The 22389-nt window shown below is 44.2% G+C and overlaps 1 protein-coding gene and 1 long non-coding RNA gene across 6 annotated transcripts in view; one reads left to right on the top strand and one right to left on the bottom strand.

Moving 5' to 3' along the window:
- Positions 1-330: 330 nt before the first annotated feature.
- On the bottom strand, positions 331-1611 carry LOC132504212 (uncharacterized). Its single transcript, XR_009534796.1, has 2 exons — positions 1083-1611; positions 331-910 (listed from the first exon to the last, which is right to left on the bottom strand). It is a non-coding gene; the product is annotated as an uncharacterized LOC132504212 (long non-coding RNA).
- Positions 1612-1747: 136 nt separating this feature from the next.
- The window catches only part of ARHGAP21 (Rho GTPase activating protein 21), a 127871-nt gene continuing 107229 nt past the window's right edge, over positions 1748-22389 (top strand). For all 5 annotated transcript variants that reach the window (XM_060161697.1, XM_060161688.1, XM_060161704.1 and 2 more), the window contains exons 1-2: positions 1748-1852; positions 3224-3632. In XM_060161697.1, coding sequence (XP_060017680.1) covers positions 3552-3632 — 81 coding nt within the window. In that variant the 5' untranslated portion in view covers positions 1748-1852; positions 3224-3551. The remainder of the gene's footprint in view (positions 1853-3223; positions 3633-22389) is intronic.

Raw genomic sequence — 22389 nt, 5'->3', positions numbered from 1 at the left:
TTTGTCAGGGGCTGTCAAGAACATGCAAATTTCGTGGCCACATAAAAATGATCTAGTCAGAGTCGTTCCCCTAATCGAGGCGGAGGATTTAGTTGTATATTCTAATGTTCGGCACCTTCCACTCTTAGGCAGATCTAAAAACTACAGCACAGGTATTCAGGCCCCAGGGAGTGGTTTTTAGTTTTTTTTCTCACCAACAACCGAAAAACAGGACCCGAGGCAGCGGACGGAGAGCTGGGTGTGGAGGCCGGGGTGGGTGGAGCGGGGAGGTGTCTCTAAATCTTCTGGGGAGAGTGCGGTAAGAAAGGAAGGAAAAGGTACGCAGACCCCAAAGCTTCTCGGGTTTGTTCTTTTATTTTTCCCCTTAGGAGGGCGGTGGCAGCTGATCAGACACAATAGCGGGCAGTCCCCCGCCGGCACGAAGATAAAAATGACCCTCAACAGCACCAGCAGGAGGACTGGGAAAGGGAGGAGGGGTGTGTCTGGGAGGAGGCGAGGATGAGGGTGACTAGGTGACAAACCCCGCCACCGCGGCGGGGTCCTCCACTCCAGCCCGGCGAGGACAGGAGCTGTGAGACACCTCCCCGGAGGGGAGCGGGGTGGGAAGGGGAGCCTGAGGGGCGGTGGCTTTCCTACTGGGGGCGGGCAAAGGGTGGAGGGACGCCTGAGTCAGCTGCCTCTGATTGGCTGGAATTCTCGTCGCGTCTTCCGATTGGGCCATTTGCAGCGGGAGATGTTGTGAGGCGCGGCGGGGCGGAGCGAGCCGCCGGGGGTCTGGGGCGAAGCCCCGGAATCGGGCGGGGAGGGGCGGCGGTTGGGCCCGGGACCCCGCGCTGCTGCGACCTGCTGTGTGGAGAAGCGCAGCCACCTTTCCTCAGTTCCGCTAGCTGCGCCGAATTGTTCAGCTGCCCTGAAGATGTAAAAAGGGCAAAGAATTGAATGAACGGCGCTTGGCTGCGACCTCTCCCCAACCCCCCCACCCCAAATGAGAAGCTGTCTTACTGTCGGGCGTGAGAGGACACTCCCTTACCTTGAAGTCCCACATCGCACCCCTCCCACTGCAAAAAGGGTCAAAAACTCACCCGGGCGTGTCCCCCGCAGTCTGGGACCCAATTCTGCGAGTCTAGCCGTATGATCGACCCCCTCCCCGGCCCTGACGCCAAGTACCTAGTCCCTTCCCCAGTGGAAGCCCGGGTTCCTGGCCGCTCCCGCTCTGCGCTCGGGAGACTGGAGAAGGCGGGGAGGATTTTGTGTGTCTGGTTTTTGGGGAGGTGTTGGGGGTGGTGGTGAGGGTTTGTAGGTGCCGACACACATTGGGGGGGTTGGCGAGCACCCCCCGTCCCCGCCCCCGCCCCAGGCTAATCCCCCTTCTCCAGCGTCGGTTCCCGGGACCATATTATTCAAGACAGAAAACATTCAACCCCAGAGCCTCCCCTGGGGAGGGGAGGGGAAGGAGGTGGAGTGGGAGGAGGTGGATCCAGGGAGGAAGAAGCGAGAAATCCGCCCCCGGGAAACAGCTCGGCGCGGCAGCGGAACGAGGCACTTCTGTCACTTGGCGGTCGCGGGCGCCCGAGCGCGGCCCCGGCCCGGCGAGGCGAGGGGAGAGTCCGGCGGCCGCCGCCCCGCCCCACGCCCTCCCGCGGCGGCCGAGAGCCCGGGGCCGGCCGGGGCAGGTCGCGGCGGTGCCTGGGAGCGGCCGGCCGGGGGCGGCGGCGGCCTCGGAGCGCGGCGGCGGCGGCGGAGGACAGCACTGGCTCGTCCTGCCGCTCGGTCCAGTGCGCGCCGGGCGTGAGGGGCGCGCCGTCCGGTGGCCGGCCGGCTCGGTGCGGATCTACTCGCCGCGCTTTCTCCGGTGCGTGTCTGCTTTATTTTCCGCCTCGGCCGACGGGGCGCAGGGCCGGCGGGCGGGTGGAGAGGGAGAGCCGGGCTCGCCGCTGGCTCCCTCCCTTCCCGCCACCCCGGGCCAGCCCGCCCCGGCGCTGGCGCGGGGCCGGAGGGAGCGGCGGCGGGCGCCCGGCGGGGGCGGAGGGGCCGCGCCCGCGTGTGCGGAGCGAGGGAAGGCCGGCGGGAGGAGGGAAGGGCACAAAGGCCGGCGGCGGGCGCCGGGGTCCCGCCGGCCGGCCGTGGAGGAGGGGCGGCTCCCGTCCGCTCATGAATATTAACCGAGCCTGCGGCCTAGCGCGTACCGGCTGGGCCCGGCGCCCGGCCCGCGTCCCCGCCGCCGCTCGCCGCCGCGCCTCGGAAGCCGGGCCAGGCGGGGCGCGCAGGGTGAGCTCCCTCGCTTTGGGCCTTTCCCCCGGGTGTCCCCGTTCGTTTTGGAAAGTACATATTTGGGCCGCCCTTCCCGGGAGATCGAGATCCCCGACCCGCCTCTGGAAGGGGCGGAGGAAATAGTGGTCGGTGGGTGGTGGTTTTCTTTTTCCTATTTTTTTTCTCCCTAGGTGGTCACGGGGAACGGGGAAGACCTTGTCGAGGCGTAGTTTGGGGCGCGGCAACTAAAAGTGGCCGGGGCTGCGGCTTCATTTCTGTAGCTCCGGAATAATGCCCCGGAGAGGGAGTCCCTCCTGCCGCCGCGCGCACCTCCCCACCCGGCCCCGCGCCGTCGCCGCCCAGCCCCGCCGCGGGCCAAGGAAAACAGCCGCCTCCTCGGGGACACCGGCGGGCCGGGGCGGAGGGCGGAGGGCGGGCGCCCCGGGTACCCCAGGCCGCCTGGAGACGCCGGCAGAGCCGCCGGTCGCGTCCGAGCAGGGCTTTTTGTTTTTATTTTGGGGAGCTGGGGAGATGGCGGGGAGCAAGGAGGGCTTTTGAAAAAGGATTATCCCATTTTAGTCCCGCGGGGAGCAAACTTCCCTTAAGTCTGCTTATCCGGGTGATGCAGAAGAACATAGACTCCCTCTCCTCTGCCCAGAAAATACATGAATTAAAATGCACTTGAAAAGGGAACGGTTTTTCTTGACGGCTGCACAACGGCCGGGCATGTTTGAGGCAACCACCGTGCAGTTCTGATGTTTCGCTTTTTTTTTTCCCCCCTGGTTTATAGGATTTTTTCCCCCTTTTTCTTTCTCTTTTTGTATGGGAAGATTCTTTCATCTTTCATACTTCATCAGCATGGACCGAATTATCTTTCCATGTGTTGGAAAGGCGAGCTTGGGGTAGGCATGTGAGCAAGCCTAAGGTCAGTGTATGGAGAAAGTTCATGCCCTTTAACTTTTCCCTCTTCTAGGAAAGATCTCTTTGGGAGAGGCTTCACGACGCGCTCGCCTTGCTCTTGGACTTGGGAGGAGCGCTAGGAAGAAGGGGACCGCTTTCTAGCCGCCGAGGAGACCTCTCTTCTTTGTTTTTTATGTCTGGAGAAATGGACGAAGACGGTGAAGTCAGTTGAAGTCCGAAGAAATAATCATCAGGGCATTTCGAAGGCGCTTCATCAAAACCTTCATTCCCTGGCGCTCTAATTGTCTCACCGGCACTACACCTTCTAGGAGCCTGGTGTGGCATTTCCCCCCCAATGTGGACTCCCATGGGTTGGCCCCTTCTTTGTAATTTGAAATGAAATGATGGCCACACGTCGGACTGGTCTGCCGGAGGGAGATGGTGACAACAAGCTCAAGACCTGCGGGTCCCCCGCCTGTGAGGTAAGCGCAGCGGCAGCATCGCGGTGTAGCCCGCAGTGGCCTGTGTCTGTGAGGTGTCCTGCCTGTGGGCGGTCAGTTGCCACCGGGCCTAAGAAGAGGTTTTTGGGGCTTTGGACTGAATGGTGGGAGTGCCCCAGCTTGACCGGTAGGGAGATGAAGCCTTGGCCATTTTTGTTTCGAGGAGCTTCCAGTGATTCTTCTGCAAGGACGTTTTCCTTACTTACTTTGAAATGTCCCCATCTTGGTCATCTCAGGGCACGGAATTCTCCCTTTTTAGGTGGCTGGGAATACTACAAGCTTCTGTTTTCCTACAGTTCCCATTCTCCAGTATTTTTGGAGCTGGGCTGGTTAGGGGGTGCTTTGTACCTTTCGAGTGTGTATCCAAGGTTTGCTCTGGAGGTGGAGAGAGGGCATCTGTCTGGAACGCTTGTTGCTCCTGGACCACCATCTCTCTCCGACACTGATGCTGTTGCTGTGGATATCTGCTTTGGGTAGAGAAACAAGTCTTTTCCCCGTGGACAGTTTAGTTTAGGCACAGCCTTGGAAGACTGCTTAATGGAGCTGTAATTCCAACTCCCTTAAAAATGTCTTGCCTTTCCTGTTCTTTTATTTATTCCCTTCCTTTCACTGCTCAAAAGTCCTGTGAGTGTCAGCCTGAGCTGTCAGGTGGGTTGACTCTGCCTTCAGACCAACATCTTTGGGAGGGCTCAGAAGATTTTACACCAGGCTTTCGGAAATTTTTTGAGCAAAGCAGGAGAGAAATAGAAAATCCATTGATCTGTGGCACCCCTATGCCCTATTGCCTCTATCTTTTTTCCTCCTTATGTTTGGAGTTTAATTCTATAATGGCTCCTTTGTGTTTACTTTGTTATTGATGGTTTCTGTAATTTGCTTTTGCTAAACATACTGAATACTGTTTTCCTTTAGATTTTGCTTTTGAGCTGCCTATATTTTTAAGGAAAGGTTGAAGATTACTTTAGATAACAGTAACATCCCCCAATGAACCGTCACTCTCATTGTTTATTTTGTGCTTGTGTTACATTTTAACTTCATGGTCATTGAAACAGGGTCTAGTTCTCAGTGTGTGATTTTTGGCATCTTAATAAAAATGAGTCAGAAGTTAAGTTTTTGTTCATAAAGCAGGCAGAGGAACTTGCTTCACGCAGCTTACTTCATACTGCACTAGAAAGTTTATGCAGAAATCAGTGAGGTAGGTACAGTGTGCCGTTACCGTACAGTTTATTAGAACTATAGGTTTACAGTTAGAAACAGTGTTTTACTTTTTGACACCTATAAACACCTGCTTGCAGGTAAAAACGTGATTAAGTATAACACCACAGTTCTCTGATCATGGTGAACCATAATAACTCCTTTTGGAAGGCCTACCTACAACTTAGTGATTGCTTAATGTGTATTGTAGTTCCATAATGATAGGTACCATGGTCTTAAAGCCTTATTTGTCATTGACTTGTGAATACCTTAATTAGCATGCTATTTGCATTGTATTTGCAAGAACTAGTGTTATTTGACTTTTTTTTGGGGGGTCATTTAAGGGATATCCCGGAAACCAAGAATTTATAATAGACACATCTTGTCCTTGGCTAGAAGGCAGTGTTTCCAGTTGCAAACTTGGCTTTTATTAACAATGACAATTATGTATTTTTTTTAAGGGCTGTGAAATTTGCTTTCATTTGGACCTTACTGCTGGCATAGCCGTAGTATTTCTAGTTTGGGAGCCAAGAAAACACTGTATTGTCTGTATTTTGCTCATTTAGTGACTATATACAGTAGTTGGGTTTGGTAATAAACTGTGGTGTTGCTTGGCTTTTTAAAGAATAGACAGATAGTTTGCTTAGATTCTATGTGGAAATAGAAATAAAGGGGCTGTATGCTGTCAGAAAACATTCTAAAATCTCAGGGTGAGGAGTGAGGGTAACTTGTATTTACTGGCTCTGTTTAGTTGTCTCTTATTGATGCTTCTGAGGCACATTAAATCTTGGGAGTATTTATTAGTAATAAAAAGAGTTGCCACTGGAATACTTCGGGTATCAATTTTGGGTTGACAGATATTTAAGTCTTTGAATACTGCACTTAATTTTTGTGCTTAATTTTATTAGAAGAATTACATTCTAGAGTAGCACTGACATTCTTTTCAAAATTTTAAAAACCAATAGCTAAAAAACTAACAAACAAAAAACCGATTGCTATGTTCCTAAATGGGTATTTGAATAATAAATTTGTGTGTGCTTTTCCTACCCAAGAAACGATGGTATATATCTTAATATTAATGGTATTAGCCGAAACTAACTTTGTAGCACAGAAGAAATCAATGTAGTGAATTAAAGGAGTCCCTGTTTTATGCCTTATCTAATTGGCTAATTCCACCTGCTGTGAATAAGGTCTATTGTTTTGATGAAAAACCATCAGGAATTTCTTGTTTATATTAACTGTTAGCATCTAATTGTGTTGCTATATGAGTAAGTGTAGGCACCACCTCCCAAGACTATATTGGAAGGGCCAAAAACAAACAAATAACAAACAGTCCTCTTCAAATAAAGAATTGTGACACTTCAGTAAAATATATTTTGACATTATACAGTAAGGATAGCATAGTTGTGTTCACACAAAATGATATCCCTTTCACATCTAAATATGTATTTTTGAAAATTGGTTTCACTCACTGAGCCAGATAAGTGTTTTTTGGGTGTGTGTGTGTGTGTGTGTTGTGCACGCATGTGTACAGGCTGATCTGTGACACCTAGCCTTGCATAACTTTGCTCACAAAATCACTTTGTATAGACTCTGAATCCTCTGTGGTATTTTCACCCCTTTTCACATCATATAGTGTTTCTTCTTTATGGTTCGACTTGCTCTCTCTCTCTCTCTCTCTCTCTCTCTCTCTCTCTCTCTCTTTTTTCAAAGCTTTCTAATCCACATTATTCTTCCCACTTCTAACATTTATTTCATTTTTAATCTCTAGTCCACAGGATTGTACACGTGTTTAGCACTTTCACTGTCTACTATTAGAACAAACCTATTTACTCATGCTAATTAACTTAGTTCATTTTATGTTTTGCTTCTTCACTGAGGCTAAAATGATCCTGTGACTAAAACGTATTATAAGCTGATGAAAACTATTTGTTTGTTGATTTTGGAACAGTGTAAATAATAAAGGCATTTTCTGTGCGTGAATTCATTCACGTAAAAATTCATACTTTTGCTCTTCTTTCTGGAATACTGTACACTTTGCTTTTATCCCAGACTTCCTTGTTCCTTCTCAGGCGCTCTCTCCCTCCGTCTCTCTCTCTCTCTCTCTCTCTTTAGGCTTCTTATTCCTCTGCTGCCTCTTTCTTGTTGGTTTTTACAGGAGCCAGGCCTTTCCATTCCTCTACTCTTTTCTCACTCCCTAGGTTTCATTTTACATCCTCCCAGGGCTTTAATCTACATGCCCGTGATTCCTAATTTACAACTGTATCTCAGATTTTATGGCTGCTCTCTAGACCTAGATAGCCAATTGCCTATTTACCATACAGTGTTTTTGGATAGTCTACAGGCTCTTCAAACTCAACAGATTCTCTGCCCTGACCACCAACCTGCCCTCTCCCTGACTTCCTTCTTTTAGTGAGTAAGCACTGCTAGGTACCTATCTGTCCAAGTCAAAAACCAGGCTACAATCCTTGACCCCTCTCTCTCCTTCTTCCTCCTGTCAAAGTCCTACATTCTGAATCCCACTGCCACTCCCTGAGTTCAGATTAGCTGCATCTCAGCGATGAATCATGGACCAGGCTTCCTAACTCGCGTCCCAGGCTCCCAGCCTTGCCCCCTTCCAGCTCTCCGATCTGCCGTAACCAGAGCGCTCCTCCTGAAATAGAAAGCTGATCATTGCATTCCCTGGCCTAAAACGGTTTTCTGGCTTCCCATTGCCTTTGGAATAAGGCTCAAACTCCTGAGGGAAGTCTGAGAGGACTTCTGACCCGCCCTTCTCCTATCGCATCTGTGACCTCTCTCTGTACTTCCTGTATTGTCAGTACCACCCCGCCCCCCTCCAAGGGCATCACAATGTCTCTCTCTTTACTTCAGGTCCTTATAAATCCTGTTTTCTCCCAGCCTTCCTTCCATTCTCCCCTCCTCCACTTCCACCCCTCCCTGGCTGATTTTTACTATCATTCTGGTCTTTTCTTCAACATCACTCAGGAGAGCTTTCCTTGACCTTCCAAGACTGGATTAATTGGCCCTGCTGCCTTCTCCTCAAACACCCTCCCTGTACTTTATCAGGAAGAGCACTTACTAGTTTATTTATCTGTATTCCCCTGGATTGCAAGTCCCATGAAAACAGGGACCATGTTTGTCTCTACAGTGAGTGGCGCATAGTAGGTGCTCAATAAATATATGCCAAAATAGCCAATAAACATAGCGGGAAAGGCTTTAGTTTTCTATTAACCGTTCATTTAGATCCCAGCACACTGTACCGTCTTGATGGTCCTCCTGCCTCACTGTCCCCTCCTTCTCAGCCTTGGAAGTTTCCTCAGCCTCTTGACCTACTAAGTCTTCCTATACCTCAGGGCTCTATTTGACCCTCTTTTCTCCTCTCCAGACTCAGTTTCATGGTTTTAAATATCAGGTGTAAACTGATCATTCACATATATGCATATGTACACATGTATTTGTGTGCGTGTGTGTCTCTCCACCCTGACCTCTCCCTTGAATTCAGATGCCCACATCTAGCTGACCTGCCCACTCAGAACCTCCACTCGCCTGTGGAGAAGCCACATCCCGAACCAAATTCCTCCTTCTCTACAGCCCCTCCCCCCGCCCGCCCAGCTTCCCTGTTTGCTCCTTCCACAGTCTCCCTCGTCTTAAGCAAGAGCATTCCCACCCTCCCAGGTGGAGTCTTGGGAGTGATCTTTGATCCCTCTTTTTCTCTCTCGTGCATCACCTGCAAATCTGGCCACCGGCCTCTCAGCTCAGCCCTTGCCAGCCTGCAGTCTGTCCCCACAGTCATCCCGGTGGACCCTTTAGGAGTCAGGTCCTGGCACTGCTTTGCTTCGGCTCCTCTACTGGCTTCTCCTCTCCTTCAGGATGAAAGGCTGAAGTTCTCGGAGTGCCCGCAGACCCCTGGACAGCCTCCCGTCTCCTCCCTGAGCTCACCTCCTGGGCGCTCCCCACTTCTGCGGACACACGAGCCCAGCATGCCCCAGAGCCTTCCCGCTGTGTTCCATCTCCTTGGGACACTGTCCCCCAGGTGTCTGCAGGGCCCGCTTCCTTGTCTCTTCCAGATTTGCTTAGAAGTCACCTTCTGGGAGGATCTTCCCTCCCCTGCTCCCCAGGACACACCCTGCCCTCCTTCCTCACTTCATTTTTTTCCCTGTCACTTACTCTCCATCTGACGTGCTCCTCCATTTGATTTTGCTTATTGATTTGGACAGATGATGTACGTAAGTGTTAAGAGTACAGTTTGTTTTGTTCACCTGGTATTTCTTGTGTCTGGAAGGGAGTCTAGCACGTGGTAGGCCCTCAGATATTTTTTTCGAATGAATGAATGAAGGAAGGAAGACCTAAGGAAAATTTCCATTCCAAAATGTTCTTGAGTTTGCATCTAGGTAGTTTAGATTATATAACGATGTGTAGTGTGAATTGTAGGTTCTTCTTTAGACCTCCATTTCCATTGGGATGGCTGTTCACAGTTTTCTTTGCATCTTCCTTACCTTTTGGGAAGCTGGTAACCAAGTAACAGTAACCAAGGCAGTGTGTAGTACAGATGTATGAAATACTTTGTGCTAAGGTGAGATAATGGTAATGAACAGACTAAGGGAGGGGAATCAAACTGGTGGTGAAACTATGAAAAGGTAATAGGGTCATCCCTCAGGATCCACAGGGGATTGGTTCCAGGAACTCAACTCCCACCCAATGGATGCCAGAATCCTCAGATGCTCAAGTCCCTTATATAAAATGGGGTGGTATTTGCATATACCCTTACACATCCTCCCTTATACTTTAAATCATCTCTTGATTACTTATAACACCTGATACAATGTAAGTGGTATGTAAATAGTTGCTAGTGTGCAGCAAATTCAAGTTTTGCTTTTTGGAACTTTCTGGAAAAATTTTTTCCAAATTTTTTGATCCTTCATTGGTTGAATGCACAGGTGCAGTACCTTTAGGTACAGTGGGCCAACTGTATGTCTGATGTTTTCTTTCTTAAAACAATTGGCCAGTATAGGAATCTTCCTTACGTTTTTAATTTTTTTAATGTCATGAATATTTCACTGTAAGTTAAAAAATGATCACAACATTGACTATGGCAAAATGTTAACAGTTGTTAATTCTGGATGGGGAGAATACCAGAATTATATTATTTTTGTATTTTCTCTTTTTTTGTTTAATTCCAAAGTTACAATAAAAAGACAGCATTTACAGGTTTAAAAAATAGGTAATATGTTACCAGTCTTGTGAAAATCAGGTTTCTAGCAAACCTACCTACGCTGCTTAAAATAATACTTAGACGCTTTTTGAAAAGGATACACGTTACTCAAAACAGTACTTCAACAGTTTTTAAAAAACATGTTTTCTTCAGTGGAGGATTCATTGCAGGCTAGCGATAGTACAGTATAACATAACACTGTTATTTAATTTGAAACGTGTGTTCCTTCATATACTTGAATCTAAATGGCAGAATACCATTGTATGTCAAAAGCTTTACCCTGCAAATTAGGGTTAAAAGTATAGCCTGTTGGAATGAAGAGCAGCGGCAGCAGAACTCTGGATTTGGAGATATTGAGTGGAACCCATCTCAAGATAAGAGCCATCAACAAAATGAGTACCCAGGTCTAAGAAGAGTTCTCCACGCATTGTTAGTGTTTTGTAGCATTCATTTCTTCCAAATGAAACATTTTATGAAGTCCTTGTGCCTTGCTTACAGAATCTCTAATTCCTTCCTCATTTCTTTAGCTATTACCAGATCACATAATCAGGTACAAACGTGACACTCAGTTTCTTTTGTTCTTTGCTTTGTGAAGGGACCCGTCATCTTATTATATTTAACACGATGATTTAAGTATGGGCAGTGCTGAATGTAGATGCACAGATGCTGTTATCGAATGCAGCTATTTTCTATTACAGAAAGACCATATGGTAGGCACTTGTTTTTCTTTCTGGTTGATGTGATTAGATTAGTAAAATGAAAGGTTATTGGACTTAGATTGTCCTAGTATTTATTTAATTTTAATTGACCATAAGGAATTAAGTATGTTAAAAATATTACGAGCCGTCGATGTATTCTGTTGGTTTGAAGTAGGAAGATGTCTTCACTCAAAAGCTCAGTTTTGGATTGCTTCTACCAAAATAGTTTTTTAGTTTAAGTTGTCGTATTTTTTAAAAAACGGAGTATTGTGCAGATAGCTTATTTCACAACAAAATCTGGAAGATGGCCTTTTGTGCCTCGAAGATAATCTGAAGACAAATGGATATACTGTACTATAGGTTTAAGAAACTTAGTGTGATGGAAATTGTTTTTTATAAGTCCTCTACTTTCTAGTTATTTATTAATATGGAAAAAATTCCACCATGTAGATTTGTGAATAAGGGAATAGATTTAAAACCCAAATTTGATATTTCTGAAATATTCATCTATCTTAGGGAAATTTTTAGGCGGACCAGAAAAACTGTTATCAACAAATGGCGAGTTAAAGAATTTATTTATTTTTCCTTAGACCAGCTCCTGTTGAACCTTCCTTCTGTTGGATACTGGGTGTGTTCTTGATTCAGACTTGGTTACTTATTGCCTTTTCCCCTTGTTGCTTATCTCTGTTCTGAATAGACACCGGGCATAGTTATGAGCAGTAGTCTGTTTATAATCCCACAAGTTCTTTTTCCTTCTTATAACCTAATGAAGACGCAGCCTCTCGACTTGAACTGTGGTTCACTGCATTCATCTTTAATAGATCTTAACAAGACTTATTTTCTTGAGAACCTTTTGATTTTTCTCCCTCCTTAGAATGGAGAATATCCTTAAATATCAGAAGCTAGAAAGCTGGATTTATGATGACATTTCTTCTGGATATGTCTTAGCTACTGTGATCTTGGGGATTAACAGGCATCTTTTTTTTTTTTCCTTAACCTTAAGATATCTAGATATCTTTAATCCCCAGTATTTTCCTAATAAACACAGATTCTGTATTTAAGAGAATTTGTGTCAGCTAGATCAGTGAGACCTACTTTCTCCTTTGGGTTCTACATATTGGCTTCTGGAAACATTACATACCTAGTGAATGTGAGGGGGAGGAAGTACTCTGGGCACCCAGTTTAAATCAGATCTTTATTATAATGCTTTTAGGAAACTAAAAACATTTCAGTTTACTTATTTTTCATTTAATACTGTTTTATAGACACCATTCTCTGCTCATAAGGGATATATATATATATGTGTGTATATATACACACATATATATATGTATATATATATATATACAAACACATATATATGTATATATATACACACACACACACACATATATATGTCAATTTTATAAATGGAGGAAAAGAAACTCTTAAAAAGCATTATGCAAAGATGTCTTCAGGGACTGTAATATGGCAGAGAGATTAGATTTCTTTTGTGTGGCTGTAAAAGGCAGAACTAGGATCAGCAGAGAGACAGATGGGCCAACTTCCAGAATTCAAGGAAAATTTTTTGTTAAATTAGAAGTTAATCGGAATAGAATGTGTTCTTTGCACAGGTGGGATGACCTTCAGTTAGGGGACTCCAGAGAGGATTCCTGCTTTGGTAGGAATTTATTATTTTATTTTATTTTTAAAATTAATTTATTTTTGGCTGTGTTGGGTCTTCGTTGCTGCGCGCAGGCTTTCTCTGGTTGTGGCGAGCGGGGGCTACTCTTCGTGGTGGTGCACGGGCTCCTCATTGCGGTGGCCTCTCTTGTTGCAGAGCACAGGCTCTAGGCGCGTGGGCTCAGTAGTTGTGGCTTGCGGGCTCTAGAGCGCAGGCTCAGTAGTTGTGGCACATGGGCTTAGTTGCTCTGCGGCATGTGGGCATGTGGGATCTTCCTGGACCAGGGCTCAAAACCGTGTCCCCTGCATTGGCAGGTGGATTCTTTTTTTTTTTTTTTTTTTTTTGGCAGGTGGATTCTTAATCATTGTGCGACCAGGGAAGCCCTGGTAGAAATTTAAACCAGGCAAATCTGGACGATCATTAAGAATCACTTGGACAGCCTTTCAAACTACAGATTCGTGTCCCCACCATTAAGTTAACCAATCAGAATCCTGGGGGATGAGACCCCAAAACCTTAGCTTTTAAAAAAGTCCCCTGGTGATCTTCTGAATTTGAGAACAGCAGAATAAAATGATATTCAAGGTCTAGGTTCTTATGGCAGCCTGGTTTTAGAATTATTCTGACCAAACTGAAATCAATGTAAAGAAAAAGCAAAAATATGGGGAAAAAATTTAAATGACTGTAAATCAGTGAAATTTTCAAGCTTAAAATTATAATTATTTTCTTCTAATTGTAATTAAATGTATTTCTTTTTTAAAAATTAATTAATTAATTTTTGGCTGCATTGGGTCTTCTTTGCTGCCCTCGGGCTTTCTCTGTTGCGGCGAGCGGGGGCTACTCTTTGTTGTGGTGTGCGGGCTTCTCATTGCGGTGGCTTCTCTTGTTGTGGGTCACAGGCTCGAGGTGTGCGGCTTCAGTAGTTGTGGCACGCGGGCTTCAGTAGTTGTGGCACGCGGGCTTAGTTGCTCCGTGGCATATGGGATCTTCCTGGACCAGGGCTTGAACCCGTGTCCCCTGCATTGGCAGGCAGATTCTTAACCAGTGTGCCACCAGGGAAGTCCCTCTACATGTCATTAATATAACAAAATAATATTCTTTTCAAATAAAGTAAATGTGTCGAAAGAGCACTTTAAAATTCTACAGTAATAGGTGTTACACTTTTTTGTATGTATGTTATACTTTAATCAAAAGTTACATATTTTAAAGTGATAGAACTCTGACCTTGGTTATATCAAAGCTATTGTTACTTTTAAGATTTATTATAAAAGTAATTTGTTTCATGTCATTTCTAGAAGGGCATATTTTCTTTAAGCAAATAACTGTTAGGATGGTTTCTTTTGCATCTTGTAATCATTTGTTCATACCAACTCTTTTATCAAGAATAGGAAAAGTTACAGTGAAAGAAAAAGATATATTCTATCTTTACCTAAGTATACATTGTGAAGGATTTCAAAAATCATTCTAACATAAATAATAATAAACTAATCATTAACAAAATAATTTCACTTTACACACCCTTCTTCATTTAACAGCAACAGCTACTCTACCTGTTCACTGAATCCATCTTATCTTTTAATCTCACTGATCGTGAGATGCATTGGATACTGTGCTGCAAAGACAATGTAAACTAATTACAGTGTCCAACTGCCAATTCTGCAAAAGAAGCAGGGTTTCTTAAAGTGATGTTGCAGAAGGAGCAAAGTCACTGACAAAGAGCTGAGTGAGACCAGTGAACAGATGCAGAAAGCATCAAAGTTGATAGGTGTCTCAAAAGGGAATGATTTGAATTCTAGGGATTAAGAGAAGCTTTTGAGAAAACTGATGTCCTTGAGGGCAATTGCAAGTATGGGAAGTGACATTTTCTTCTAGGAAGTGATGTTTAGTTTGGACCCCATGCCTTAAGCTGTTTGCCAGGAGACCTTAAAAAGTGGGTGTAGATCTAGAAGGAATAGCAGCAGTGAACAGATTTCTCTTGTGTTTTCTTTTTCTTAGTAGAGACAGTGCGGCTGAGAGTGAGTAGAAAATCCTAGCTTCTCTAATTGACTTAGAAATAAAGCTGTTAAAACAGAGGTCAAGGAGTAGTGTCTTGAAAGGCACTGCTGTTGTAATAGTTCTTAGATGCAAAGATACTTGAGAGTTTGAATATTTTAGATGCCTTCATTTCTTTTTTTAAAATTAATTAATTAATTAATTTTTGGCTGTGTTGGGTCTTCGTTGCTGTGCCAGGGCTTTCTCTAGTTGTGGCGAGCGGGGGCCACTCTTCATCGCGGTGTGTGGGCCTCTCACTGTCGCGGCCTCTTCATTGCGGAGCACAGGCTCCAGACGCGCAGGCTTAGTAGTTGTGGCTCACGGGCTTAGTTGCTCCGTGGCATGTGGCATCTTCCCAGACCACGGCACGAATCCGTGTCCCCTGCACTGGCAGGCAGATGCTTAACCACTGCGCCACCAGGGAAGCCCCATTTCTTTTTTTTAAAAATTTCTATATTGAGGTACAATGGACATGTAAAAAGCTGTATATATTTAACATATACAACTCAGTGAATTTGTGGATAAGTATACACCCATGAAACTATCTTCACCATAAACAGGCCATAAACAGATTCATTACCTCCCCAAATTTCCTCCCACCCTCTTTATTATTGTTGTTGTTGTTATTATTATTGTAACGTACATAAAACCTACTTAACCTAGTCTGCCCCCTTAGCAGATTTTGTGTATACTACATAGTATTGTTAGCTACAGGCACTGTGCTGTAGTGTAAATTTCCAGAATTTATTTATCTTGCGTAACTGAAACTTTGTACCCTTTGACCATCACCTCTCCATTTCCCCCACTTCCCAACCCCTGGCAATGTACTCTCTGCTTCTATGAGTTTGACTATTTTAGATTCCACATATAAGTGAGATCATTCAGTATTTGTCTTTCTGTATCTGGCTTATTTCACTTAGCATAATGCCCTCAAGATCCATCCATGTTGTTGCAAATGGTGGGATTTTCTTCTTTTTTTTTTAAGGCTGAATAATGTTCTCTTCAAGATCCTGATTTGAATTCCTTTGGATAAGCACCCAAAAGTGGGATAGCAGGATCGTATGATAGTTTTTGAGGAACCTCCATATAATGGCTGCACCAGTTTACATTCCCACCCACAGTGTGTACAGGGGGTTTCCTTTCTCCACACCCTCACTAACGCTTGTTATCTTTTGTATTAACAGTAGCCATTCTAAGACGGTGAGGCAATCTCTTTGTGGTTTTGGTTTGCATTTTTCTGTTGATTAGTGAGGTTGAGCACCTTTTCATATACCTATTGACCATTCGTAAGTCTTTGTAGAAATGCCTGTTCCCGTCTTTTGCCCGTTTTTAAATTGGGTTATTTGTTTGTTTGTTTAGCTGTGTTGATTTCTGAGTCTCACTAGCCTTTGCTACCTAAAAGCACGATGATGCCTTAGCAAAATGGGCAATTGATTAAAAATCATCTTAGTAGGAACGGTTACACTGTAGACTTAGTGGGAGTGACTAGGTACCGCTGACATCTTTCTTGGGGGTGTATGAGCCACACTACAATCCCTACCTTAGGATATCGACAGAGCTTCGTAGTTTATGGCTACTAGAAGTGCATTTGCTCTAGACCAAGGGCGAATGCAAATTCTCTTCAGTTTAGGAGAGGACCTTGGAAGAAGAATCACTTCTCCCTGTTTCATCCTTGGATACTGCTGCCATTCTTGGCTGTACTTTTATTTGACCACCATAATCTTTTTATCTAACTCTCACTTTCAAATAAGTTACTGAAACATTGTTTCTGGATCAAGTGGGATCTTTAGGAAAAAGGCAGATATATAAAGCCTAAAATATACATATATTCAGGAAGCATAAGGATACCCCAAAACGCATGGCTTAGAAAGTGAATACTGCTTGATTTCTGCAAACTACGGTGAAGTGTTTAGCATATATTTGACAGGAAAAATGTATGTCTTTTCCAGTTGGCTTTGAATTGACAGCAGACAAGACAGGGATCTTTTGGTAGTCTATGAAAAGGATTTTGAACCTCAGAAATCAGTCTGTAGGATTAATGAAGAGGGAAGACATAAAATGCCCATATCAGGAGTAAAAGAGGGGGCACCATTCAGAGCCTACAGACATTAACAAGATAAAAAGGGAATATCTGGGGCTTCCCTGGTGGCGCAGTGGTTGAAAGTCCGCCTGCCGATGCAGGGGACACGGATTCGTGCCCCGGTCCGGGAAGATCCCACACGCCGCAGAGCGGCTGGGCCCGTGAGCCATGGCCGCTGAGCCTGCGCGTCCGGAGCCTGTGCTCCGCGACAGGAGAGGCCACAACAATGAGAGGCCCGCGTACCGCAAAAAAAAAAAAAAAAAAAAAGGGAATATCTGAATAACTATATGCCAGTAAATTTGACAACTTAGGCAAAATGGGCAAATTCTGCGTAAGGATTCTAGTACCAATTCAGAGTTGTGTGTGCATATGTTAGGTAGGGGCGGTGGTGGTGGGGTTTCCCTCACCAGGCAATTCTCCGATAGCAGCTGGGTGTCCTACAGTTCAACTTAATTCTGATGCTGTCTACCCGAATATAGAGTCAGATCCCACAGGTTAAGGGCTCAATCCCACAAGACTGCCCTCCCCCCCCCGCCCTCGCCCCCTACCACCCGCAACTTCAGCGTCCAGTTGCAAGTTTAGGTTGTCACGTGAGCTTCTAACCTACTGACTGTAGATTGGAGGTTCCAACGACCCCTTCCTTGGGTTCAACTAATTTGCTAGAGTGGTTCACAGAACTCAGAGAAACATTACTTAACTAGATCACGGGTTTTATAATAAAGAGTATAACACAGGAACAGCCAGATAGGAGGGATGCGTAGGGCGGGGTGTGGGGAAAAGGTATGGAGCTTCCACAACCTCTCCAGGTGCTCCACTCTTCCCAAATCCCCATGTGTTCACCAACCTGGAAGCTTTTCGAACCTCATCCTTTTCAGTTTTTATGGAGGCTTCATTACATCAGCATGATTGATTAAATCATTGGCCATTGGAGGTGGAATCAACCTCCAGCCTCTCTCTCCTCCCCTGAGGTTGGGATGGGATTCAGTGTTCTGACCCTCTCATCACTTGGTTGGTTGGTTCTCCTGGCAATCAGCCCCTGTCCTCAGGTGTGTTTCTGATGTCACCTTATTATCATAACAAAAGACACCACTGGTTGCTCTCCTCACTTAGGAAATTCCAAGGGTTTTAGTGGCTCTGTGCCAGAAATGGGGATGAAGCCCGAATATGTATTTCTTATTATAAATCACACTATCACACCTTGAAAGATACAAATTACCAAAACTGCCACAAGGAGAGATGTAAAAAAAAAATCTGGGACTTCCCTGGTGGCGCAGTGGTTGAGAGTCCGCCTGCCGATGCAGGGGACGCGGGTTCGTGCCCCGGTCCGGGAAGATCCCACATGCCGCGGAGCGGCTGGGCCCGTGAGCCTTGGCCCCTGAGCCTGCGCGTCCGGAGCCTGTGCTCCGAGCGCAACGGGAGAGGCCACAACAGTGAGAGGCCCACGTACCGTAAAACAAAAACAAAAAGCAAAAAAACCCTGCCATATGTGTTAAAGAAATTGAATTTAGAATTAAAAACCTCCCCACCAAGACGACTTCAGATCCAGATGGCTGCATTGACATATTCTATCACATGCTTAAGGAAGAAATCATACCAGTTCTATACAGGCTCAGAAAATAGCGGTGGAGGGAACACTTCCCATCTTCTTTTTATGATGCCAGCATAAGCCTAGTAACAACCAGGCAAAACCAGTATAAGAACAGGAATTCAGACCAATAACCCTCATGGTTGTAGATGTAAAAATCCTTAACAGAACGTCAACAAATCAAATCTAGAAATATGAAAAAGATAATACATCATGATTAAGTTGGAGTTATCCCAGGAATGAAAGATTAGTTTATCATTTTAACATATCAACAACATATTAACCATTTAATATATTAATGGAATAAAGGAGAAAATTTGTATGATCATCTCAATAGATGCAGAAAAAGCATTTGATAAACTTTATAACGTTCATCATAAAGACTCTCAGAAAAGTGGGACTATAAGGAAACTTAACCCAGTTTGATCAAGGGGACCTATGAAAAAGCGTACAGCTCTCACGCTTGTTGAAACACTGAGCACTTCACTACTAAGAGCAGGAACAGGGTAAGGGTGTCTGCTCTCACCACTATTCAGCCTCATAGTGGAGGCCCTAACAAGTGTGGTAAGTCAAGAAAAGAAATAAAAGGAGGAAGGAAGAAGAGAAGGAAGGGCTTCCCTGGTGGCGCAGTGGTTGAGAGTCTGCCTGCCAATGCAGGGTACACGGATTCGAGCCCTGGTCCAGTAAGATCCCACATGCTGTGGAGCAGCTAAGCCCGTGCGCCACAACTACTGAGCCTGCGCTCTAGAGCCCGCGAGCCACAACTACTGAGCCCACGTGCCACAACTACTGAAGCCCGCGTGCCTAGAGCCCGTGCTCTGCAACAAGAGAAGCCACCGCAATGAGAAGCCCGTGCACCACAACGAAGAGTTGCCCCTGCCCGCCGCAACTAGAGAAAGCCCGCGCTCAGCAACAAAAACGCAGTGCAGCCAAAAATAAATAAATAAAATAAATTAATTTAAAAAAATAAAATAAAATTACCTAAAAAAAAAAAAAAGAAAAAGAGAAGGAAGAAATAAAACTCTTTATTTGCAGACAACATGATTGTGCACACAGAAAATTGTAAGGAATCTACCAAGAAAACATCCTAGAACTAATAAGTAAATTTTGCAAGGTTGTGGGTTAGAAGACTACAGACGAGAATACAAGGTTAATATACAAAATCAGTGTATTTCTGTATACTAACAACAAACAGTTGGGAAATGAAATAGAAAATAATAGCATTATGATTTTAATATTTTAAAGACAACCTGAATAAATTGAGAGATCTGCTGTATTTATGGATTGGAAGACTCAATATTATTAAGATGGGACTTCACCACAAATTGCTGTGTGAATCCAATTCGATCCCATTTAAAATTCTAGCAGTTAAAAAAATTTTTTTTGTTAGAAATAGACAAGCTACTTCTAAAATTTATATGGAAATGCAAAAGACAAAGAGTAGCCAAAACAATAATGAAAAAGAACAAAGTTTGGAGGACTTACAGTACTATTTTATAATACTGACTCAAAGCGACAAAAATCAAGACAGAATAGAATGGTGTAATGATAGATATATAGAACAATGAAAGAATGGAGAGTTCGGAGACCCATATCTATATGATCATTTGAGTTCAGTGGGGTGAGTTCAAGTGGTGCTGGAACAAAAATGAACCACCATCTTTACATCACACGGAAAAGTTAACCCCAAATAGATCACTGATATAAATGTAAATGCTAAGACAATAAAACTTCTAGCCAAGAACAAAATATACATGGCTTTGAGGGGTAAATAAATATTTCTGAGACAGGACACAAAAATCACTAACCGGAGAAGGAAAAAGAATTATGTCGGACTTCATCCAAATTAAAAACTTCTGCTCTTTGTAAAATACCATTAAGAAAATGAAAAGTTAAACCACAGATGGTGAGAAAATATTTGCAAAATATGTATCTGATCAAGGACTTGCTTCCAGAATATATTATAAAGAAGTCTTCAAACTCAATAATAATAAGACAACCTAACTTTAAATATGGGCAGAAGTGAACTCCATAAAAGAAGATATATGAATTACATATAAGCACATAAAAAGATATTCACTAGTACCAATCATCAGGGAAAAAAATGCAAATTAAAACTATCGATACAATGAGCTACTGCTATGCTCCCATTGGAATGGCTAAAATTAAGAAGATAAAAAATGCTAAGCGTTGTTGAATATGTGGCGCGAATGACCTCTTACTCACATTCTGCTGATAGGGATGTAAAATGACACAGCCACGTAAGAAAACATGTTGGCTGTTTTCAGAAAGTTAAACATACGTTTATCGTGTGACCCACTCCTAGGTATTTACCCAAAGGACATGAAAACAGTGTCCACAAAAAGACTTGTATGTGAATGTTCATAACAGCTCTATTCATAATATCCCCAAATTTGCAACAGCCCAAATACCCATTAAGAGATGAATGGAAAACAGATTATGGTATGTCCATGTAATGGAATACTACTCACATTTAAAAAGAATGAATTATTGATGTACTCAGCAACATGAATGAATCTCAGAACATTGAGGAAAAGAATCCAGACTTGGCAGAGTACGTAATGTATGACTCTACTTTTTTAAAATTCCAGAACTGAGTAAACTAACCTATAGTGATAGCACATCAGCGGTTGCCTGGGCCTGGGCAGGGCTTTGATCGATCGCAAAGAAGCATCAAGGGACTTGGGGTGATAGAAATGTTCTGTACCTTGATTGTGTGGTGGTGATTTTATGGATGTCTACATTGGTTAGAATTCATTGAACTGTTCATTCTGTTCTGTTTTGCTGCCTCATTTGCATCCATTCATTTATTCAACAAAAAGTTATTGAAGGTTTATGACTATGCCAGGAAGTTCCTAGGGGAACTTTTAATTTTTCTTTGGCCTTGCTGCGTGGCTTGTGGGATTTTAGTTCCCTGACCAGGAATCGAACCCAGGCCCTCCGCAGTGGAAGCGCGGAGTCCTAATCACTGGACCGCCAGGGAGTTCCCCCTAGGGGAACAGAGATAGAAAAAAACAGCAGCTTCTGCCCTTATGGAGCTCACTGTTAAGGGGGAAGAGACAGATTAGAAAGCTTCAGTTAGGGTATTGTGCGACAACTAAGGATACACGTGTGGCCATGTGAGCATGAGACAGGAGGGTCTAACAGCCTGGAAGAGGAGAGGGAAGATGGTGGCCCTTGAGTGGAGTCTTAAAGGACATGTAGAAATTTCTGAAGCAGGTGGTGGCAGAGTGTTACAGGCAGAGAGAACAGTATGGCAAAGGCAAAGTGTGAGAGAATGATTAAGGAGGAAATCCACCAAAAAATTAAGGAAGAATAAGTCATATTAAAATAAACATTTGGTAGTCTGTACACCAATTTCCATATAAGACTTTTCTCTGCCATTGCCTCTGAGTAAGGAGTATATATAGTATGAGTAAAACACACAGCTTGGAGTCCGGAACTTATTTTTGCTGCTTTTCTTTCTGGTTCAAACTGTTTTTGATAGATTAAAGTTCTACATGGGGTACCGCTAGTATATTTTGTGACAAGAATCTGATTTTTTATAAAAGCTAGATCTAGCTAGCTGTAAGCGAGTAATTTTTTACAAACGCAACCTGTGTAATCTGTTAATTCTCACAGGCAGATTGGCCTGAGGACCCTGAGAAACAGTGATATTGGTGATAGTATTTTTTTTAAGCTTTCCCTTTTATTTTTTAAATTTAATTTTAAAATTTTATTATTTATTTTTGGCTGCATTAGGTCTTTGTTGCTGCGCACGGGCTTTCGCTAGTTGTGGCGAGCAGGGGCTACTCTTCATTGTGGTGTGCCGGTGTCTCATTGCGGTGGCTTCTCTTGTTGTGGAGCATGGGCTCTAGGCGCCCGGGCTTCAGTAGTTGTGGCACGTGGGCTCAGTAGTTGTGACTCGCGGGCTCTAGAGTGCAGGCTCAGTAGTTGTGGTGCACGGGCTTAGTTGCTCCACAGCATGTGGGATCTTCCCGGACCAGGGCTCGAACCCGTGTCCCCTGCATTGGCAGGTGGATTCTCAACCACTGCGCCACCAGGGAAGCCCAAGTTTTCCTTTTTAAAGAGTTAAATCAGATAGTTCTTCTCCTTTTTAAATATCTTAATGTATTCTGGTTTTGTAGCTTCCTTCATTTATTTAATCTTTGCTTCTGCTAATTTCCTTCCTCTACTATTTTATAATCTGTGAAACTTCTGGGGTCTTATGGTGTGGTTTTGCTTTTCATTTCTTTTTTTAAAATTTATTTATTTATTTATT

Source organism: Lagenorhynchus albirostris, chromosome 1, assembly GCF_949774975.1.
Source record: "Lagenorhynchus albirostris chromosome 1, mLagAlb1.1, whole genome shotgun sequence".
Classification (NCBI taxonomy): Eukaryota; Metazoa; Chordata; class Mammalia; order Artiodactyla; family Delphinidae; genus Lagenorhynchus; species Lagenorhynchus albirostris.
This window is presented reverse-complemented; position numbering and strand designations above follow the sequence as displayed.